This window comes from Garra rufa, chromosome 14 (genome assembly GCF_049309525.1).
Source record: "Garra rufa chromosome 14, GarRuf1.0, whole genome shotgun sequence".
Classification (NCBI taxonomy): domain Eukaryota; kingdom Metazoa; phylum Chordata; class Actinopteri; order Cypriniformes; family Cyprinidae; genus Garra; species Garra rufa.
The window spans coordinates 39,387,938-39,395,796 of record NC_133374.1 but is presented as its reverse complement, the minus strand read 5'-3'; the positions used below and the strand labels follow the sequence as shown (position 1 = coordinate 39,395,796).

Genomic DNA, 7,859 nt, shown 5'->3' with positions numbered 1-7,859 from the left:
ATCGGAGAATCACTGACATAGTTTCATTTTCAAAGTACTCTAAATTATTTAAATTTGTACAAAGGAAAGACAAAATAATTCACAACAAGAACAATCTGTAGACAAAATTATTAATGCCGAATGATGTCTGACAGTGAACGCATCTCCACCGCATATAATCGCTGCTGTCAGTCACAAACATTAAACATGCGGGTCAGGAAGCGGGTCGGGTACAATATTTTCTCTTTATTTTTTTGCGGTCCGAGTTGCGGGCGGGTTAGTTGAAAACGTCGGTCGGGTTCGGGTTGTTTATACATTGACCTGCGCATCACTGGTAATTATTAATTAACTATTAATAGTTAAAAGTGAGAACTGGTCCCCAAACTAAAGTGTGACCAAAACCACTATAAAAATTAAGTATTTTTGTAGTTTGTGTAAAACAATGCAGAACATATTTTGTTAGAGTTAGATGTATATGCTGTATATGACACAATATAAGTCTATTGAATGCTCCATGCTCTATTGCAATGGCTTTCAAAACGGGGGTACATGAATAAAATGCCATTTGCCATTAATTTAATTCTACAGCAATTTAAAGTAACATGTCAACCGAGCATGTATTTCTGACAAGCAAAATGCTGCTTTTATTATAAAACAGAAAAAAATGTAAGTGCTGTAAACGGTCAAATGACATCAAATTCAATCAAATCATGACTATCCACACACCAACAGTGTGCATTCCACCATTTCCATTGGTGTATGTTTTTTAGGACAAAACAATATTTGGCCAAGATGCAACTATTTGAAAATCTGGAATCTGAGGGTGCAAAAAAAAATCTAAATATTGAGAAAATCACCTTTAAAGTTAAAAATGAAGTTCTTAGCAATGCATATTACTAATCAAAATTAAGTTTTGTTATATTTATGGTAGGAAATTTACAAAATATCTTTAACATATTGGCTGTTTATTAGTATTATAGGGCACATATGTGACCCTGGACCACATTTTTTTTTAATTGAGATTTATACATAATCTGAAAGCTGAATAAATAAGCTTTCCACTAATGTATGGTTTCTTAGGATAGGACAATATTGCAACTATTTGAAAATGTAGAATCTGAGGGTGCAAAAAAACATACTTTAAATTTGTCCAAATAGAGCTCTTAGCAAGCATATTACTAATCAGAAAATTACGCTTGGACATATTTACGGTAGGAAACTTAGAAAATATCTTCATGGAACATGATCTTTACATAATATCCAAATGATTTTTGGCATAAAAGAAAAATAATTTTATAATGTTGACCCATACAATTTATTTTTGCCCATTGTTACAAATATACCCGTGCTACTTAAGACTGGTTTTATTCCGGTAATACACTTAATAGAATGTTAGGAATATGTCATAAAAAATGCCTCTATAAAAGGTAAAAATGAATTTGCAAATCAATTTAAAGGGGGAAATTGTATCCCTTAATGGAAATGGTGTGACTGCGGTCTAAGTGGAGTTTACACCACTGTAAAAAGTTTGAGAACCTCTGCTCTATTGAATGTCTATTGAATATCTAGATAACGAAGCATTCTATAAAGTATAGTCATTTTCTAATGTTGTGGAGCCAAAGTCCCAGTCCCCATGAGGATTTTTAAATCATACTAAACCACACCTCATAAAACACACAAAAAGCCCAGCATGTGTGTCTTAAAATCAGAAGATAATCTCTCCTCCTCATGAACCCCTCTAATTCTTTTAAAGAAAAAACAATAATATTCACAACGTACATCAAATGAGGCTTTGGTGTCGCAGGCCCAGCATCCAAAGTTACACTTAAGCTTTCCCAAAAGGCCTCCGATCAATATTTCTTCTTTCCCCCCGCCCTTGTAGAAATTGCCTATTTCTGAAGCTCCACTTCTTGACAACCCACTCAGGGCCCTTCTTATGCACCCTCAGTAATATTGGCAGACAGAATTTCCTATGAAAGCGCGCTCCATCTCTCTCACTCTGCAAACTGGGTTATGCGTGACTGATGCAGATGAGCTCGACAGGCTGATCTATTGCAGCAATATGCCCAAGGCGAGAGAGCCCTGATCACCAGTAATGATTCAATCATTTAGCCACCACCACTTACTGTATCTACTGTAATTTCAAACTCGTTAGCCGCGCTTCGCTAGGTGCGTTAAGAGTCAGAGGAGGCTCGTCGTCGTGTCGCGGAACGGCCTACAAAAAGATAAGACGCGGGGAAGCGGGCGACATACACCCTCAGTCTATTAGCGCTGCTCGTGCACGTGTTTCCCAGGCAAACAGAGAGCCCCGGCGAACGCTACGGGCGGACCCTAACCCGATGTAAATGACACGCTTATAATGCGCACGCACATCCGCACGCGCGCCGGGATGGAAGCGATCAGTCTTTCCGAAGCGCAGATTTGATTTGGTGCCTCTCGTGTTTTTTGGATGAAGGAAATGAGTGATGAGTGTTGGAGAAGAATCCGGAACTTCCAAACTTAAGGAACTCATAAGCACAACTAATGTGGGAATCACTCAAATTCTCCCTTTACGCTGACATCCGAATCAACCGCGCGTATTACCCTGTCTGATGTGTTTATGATGCAATACCATTTACACTTTCTCCAAATCTAATCGCAGCTGTGATTGTCCTATATTAAGCCAACCCAGACAATTAGAGCGCAGACTTGGAATCCATTAGAAACCAATAGGAAAGATTTGTTTCAAAAGGGTTACTTGCGTTTCAGATCTATAACGTGGGGCCGTTCGTAGACCTCGGCCAAATCCAGGCTTCCCGAGTGGAATAAACCACGAGGGGATTTTAAATCGCGCACATGCAGACAGTCACAGATTTCCCACTGTGGGCGCAGATTATCTGATCTCAATAACATCTCACTTCTCTCTGTAGGAGGACGGTGTAACGTTCACTTGTACTGCGCGGATAAGGAGCACAGTGTTTACTGTAATAATATCCAATGTATTATGCATTTCTAATCCAATATACAGCTCTTAAAAAACAACATCCTCCGTATACTTCAATCATTGCGTTTGTCTTCAGCATATTCTCTTAGATAACTAAGAATCATACCAAAATAAATTGAACTGAAGTGATTCAGATTTCACCATTTAGCAAAGAAAGAAAAATCATTTTAGAGCACAACAGCACTGACGTGTTTCTATTTTCTGTTGTTCTGCCTGATGAAGACATCAGTCTTACAAGCGTCCCTGTGATCCGCTGCAGTGTATCTCTAACCAAAACTAACAGACATGTATTTTCTGTATTCACATCAAAATTTTATATTAAGGGAATAAACAATGGTAACGCAGCTTAAGGAACACATATTCACTATTAACTACTTGTGTATTATCAAGCATATTGCTAGCATACTGGCTGTTTATTAGTACTTATAAACAGTGTTTTTAAAAGTAATGCATTACAATGTTGCGTTACTCCCTAAAAAAGTAACTAATTACATTACTTTTTATGGAAAGTAATGCATTACGTTACTTTTACGCTACTTTTTAAATCTGGGCAGAGCTTGCTTGTTTGTTTTAAAAAGTTATATTTTTGTCAAATGTAACAGCCCTTTCTATGGAAGTAAAAAAAAAAAAAAGTTATTGCGACTTATCTCACAATTCTGACTTTATTTCTCTGGCTTTATTTCTCAGAAATGTGAGTTTATATCTCACAAGTTTATATCTCTCAATTCTGAGAAATAAAGCCAGAATTGTGTGATATATGAACAAATCTTTTTTTCTCATCAGAACTGGACTTAACTCACAATTGCATGTTTACAGTATAGCTCACAATTAGGACTTATTTTTCTCAGAATTGTGAGATATAAACTTGCAATTGTAAGTTATAAAGTCCAGTACTGAGGAGAAAAACATGTCAGAGTTGCTGATATGACAAAGTTGCAATTGCAAGAAAAAAGTCTGACTTTATTTCTGTCAATTGTATATATTAGTATATATACCGCAATTCTGATGTTGTATCTAGCAATTCTGACTTTTTAACTCACAATTGTGCATTTATACCTCAGTTCTGAGGGGGAAAAAAAGTCAGAATTACGAGTTTATATGATACAATTATGACAAATAAAAGTCATAAACTGGAAATTGCGGAAAAAAAGTCACAATTACCTTTTTTTTTTTTATTCAGTGGTGGAAACAGGCTTCCATATACACCAAAAGCATAAGGCTGAAGGAAAAGTAAATTCACATCTGTACAGTATTTGTTACTTCATCTTCAGGAATTTTTACTCATTAGTATGGTTGAATCTAAGTTTAGCAGCAAAGACACTGGTGAATAAAATTCGATTTTAATACATAAAATATATTTGAATTATTTAACATTGCATGCTTGCTCAAATTCTGAGCTGAATTTGACTGTTTTTATTCATTTTGAGGAATACTAAATCATTTTTTTCAGTGAGTGAGATGAATGAATGCATGTTCACATTTATTCTAGAACTAAAGTAACATCTTACTCACAATTTCTCTCAACATGGGGACAGGAGAGCTTTTAATAAATGGTGAAAAAAAAGAGAAAAGTTAACTCAGATATTTTCTTATAAATTAAAAAGTAATGCGTTACATTTATTGTATTAGTCCAAATTATAGATTTTTCTTTTATGGCAAAAATAATTTGGATATTAAGTAAAGATCATGTTCCATGAAGATATTTTGTACATTTTCTACTGTAAATATATCAAAACGTTATTTTTGAAAAAGAAATATGCATTGCTAAGAGCGTTATTTGGACAACATTAAAGGCGATTTTCTCAATATGTTGATTTTTTTTTTTTTTTTTTTTTTTTTCAAATAGTTGCAATATTTTCCTATTCTAACAAACCATACATCAATGGAAAGCTTGTTTATTCAGCTTTCAGATGATGTATAAATCTAAATTTATTATAAAATTGACGCTTATGACTGGTTTTGGGTCACATATGTGCTCTATAAGTACTAATAAACAGCCAATATGCTAGTAATACACTAATAAGCAACTAGTTAATAGTGAGAATTGGTGCTTAAAGTGTTACTGAAATGTCACATATAATAGTTATATTGATGTGAGTTGATTGTTAGTTTTTTAATCACTACTTACTACTATTTGTTTCTTTTAAATATTTATTTTGCTATATAAATAAAAACTGCAATATATTAAAACAAAGTTTTCATTCCTCTGACAAAAAGTCTGGGAATAAAAAAATGTCATTTTTAAGTAAAATTAAGTATGGAATTAAGTCAAATCTACTTAACCAAGCTAAGTGAAATTAGCAAAGGAAAATAATTAAATAAAATTTTAATTTTAGTAAGGTTTTTTTTAGTATGAATGGCTCATTTTGAGTAGAAAATGAACTCCAGATGTTACAAAACAGAACGTTTCTTAACCTAACAACAAAAGCAACCATAAAACAGTGTAAAACATCTAGAAAACAGCAAAAAAAAGTACCTTACTATTTTTTCATGCCCAAGTGCATGATGGGAACAACAAGATCATGACTTTGATATTTACTTAGACAATCTTTGTAAAAATAACAAACAATTCCAAGTAAAATATACTTATAAGTTGACATTTTTAATTCTGCAAGCCTAAATTGATTACTAATACCGAATTTGCTCTTTTTTTATTATTCTTGCCTGAACTCAATTATTTAATGTATAAATTACATTTGTTTTTCTGTATTTACTAATCATTTGTATCAGTGTGCAGGTGATTCAGAGTTTGGCACAGTGAAGTTTTGGCTGTTTCTGTAGTGATGCTCTGTGATGGACACAGTAGTGAAGTTCTTTGGAAGTTCATTGTAATGTAATAGTCAGAATGAATTGAAGTTAACCAGCTCTCTCTCTCTCTCCTGCAGCTCTTCATGGATAAAGAGGAGGCAGAGAGGCTGTGGTTGAACAGACTGATTTCTCTGCGTCAGGAGAGACTCATGGGGAGTCCAGTATCCTGACCAAATCCAGCTTCCTCAGAAACCGGTGCGGATGTGAACTCGCTGTGGTTTTAGCCTCTGTATTCCTGCATATCTCAAAAAGGAGCAAGTGCTCCACCTGCTGGTTTATGTAGGAAATGTGATCCAAAATTGAATTTCAGCATGTGCTTATTCTAAATCTTTGATTGTGTATTTTGCCTTAAACTAACTGATAATGGTAGTAAGGTTTTAGAAGTGATTTACACAAATTTTGTCCTGTTTTTTAAAGTCTGAGCAGACCTCCTACTTATGAATGACAATTGTATTTAGTTTGTATTGGGTTTTGTTGTTGTTGTTTTTCAAAATAAATGATTCTTGCAAAACTTTTTTTGCTTTAATGTCTGTCCTTTTGCATTTTTGCTGTTTATCTCTCTTTAAATGTTCTTACATTCATCTATGAAATGAAGTTGTTTTATACACTTGCCCCTAAACTGTGGAAGTTAATGTTACGTATAAAGAGTGCTTTTGTTACAGCGGATTGTAACACATTAGAAAACACGGACAGTCTGACCCTTGGGTCACATGATCCTGCCTAACCAAAATTCTACCAAATGTTTTACAACTTAGATTTAAAGATTTCATCATTCTGGTCTGAGTATTTAAGGGAAACTAGCAGCCATTGGCAGAAAAGCCAGAGTCTCTGGTTTTCTGCATTTAGAACACTCACATGCTGCTGTGTGTCTCTCTGCTGTCAGTTTTGCATCTTTCACTCACAGATTTATTTTTCACTCACTGATGTTATTTATTTGTGATTTCTGAATTGTTAAATCATATACAGTATCTCACAAATGTGAATACACCCCTCACATTTCAGCAAACATTTTAGTATATCTTCACAAGGGGCAATACTATAGAAATTAAACTTGGATATATTTTAGAGTAGGCAATGTGCAGCTTGTATAGCAGTATAGATTACCTGTCCTCTGAAAATAACTCAACATACAGCCATTATTGTCCAAAAAGCTGGCAACAAAAGTGAGTACACCCTAAGTGATAACAGCAGTATCTTGTTTAACCATGCAAAGCCACATCCTATTTATCATGTTTATGGTTTTGTCTGCTTGACAGGACCGTACACAGTTGTGTATCTTTTATTAGTGCAGTAAAAATGAGGTGCTTTAAGTGCAATTCTCTCATACTGACCACTGGATGTTCAACATGGCATCTCATGGCAAAGAACTCTGTAGATTTGAGAATTCAAATAGTTGCTCTTCACAAAGATGGCCAGGGCTATTAGAGGTTCAGTAACACCCTGAAACTGAGTTACACTACAGTGGTCAGGGTCATACAGAGGTTTTCAGGTTTTCCAAGATGGGTTTCATTCGGAACAGGGCTTGTGAGGGTCGATCAACAAAGTTGAGCACTCGTTCTGTGCGTCAGGTGCAGAACCTGGCTTCAAAAAACAGATGCTGCCAGCATTGCTTTAAAGGCTGCAGAAGTAGAAGGTCAGCTTGTCAGTGCTCAGACCAAACGCCGCACACTGCAACAAGTTGGTTTGCATAGGCATTGTCCAAGAAGAAAGCCTCATCTGAAGCTGGCTCACAATAAAACCCTGCAAACAGTTTGCTGAAGACAACCAACAAGAGCACAAAGTACTGGAACCATGTCCTGTGGTCGGATGAGACTATAAGATAAACTTGTTTGGCTCAGATGGTGTCCAGCATGTGTGGCGATGCCCTGGTGAAGAGTACCAAAGAAGTAGTGTCTTGCCTACAGTCCAGCATCATGGTCTGGGGCTGCATGAGTGCTGCTGGTACTGGGGAGCTGCAGTTCATTGAGGAAAAAAATGGATGAATGCCTTACACAATGGCGACTGCAGTAACATTATGCAGGTCAGGTCCTGCCACATTAGCTGGCATGGTAAGCCAGAGCAACACAATCTCAGTGTAAGACCTGGAAGT

The 7,859-nt window shown here is 35.8% G+C and overlaps 1 protein-coding gene across 2 annotated transcripts in view; it reads left to right on the top strand.

Annotated features, from left to right (window-relative positions):
• The window catches only part of rsrc1 (arginine/serine-rich coiled-coil 1), a 209,244-nt gene extending 202,973 nt beyond the window's left edge, over nt 1-6,271 (top strand). For both annotated transcript variants that reach the window (XM_073818386.1, XM_073818385.1), the window contains exon 10: nt 5,848-6,271. In XM_073818386.1, the coding sequence (XP_073674487.1) occupies nt 5,848-5,940 (93 nt within the window). In that variant the 3' untranslated portion in view covers nt 5,941-6,271. The remainder of the gene's footprint in view (nt 1-5,847) is intronic.
• Nucleotides 6,272-7,859: the final 1,588 nt, after the last annotated feature.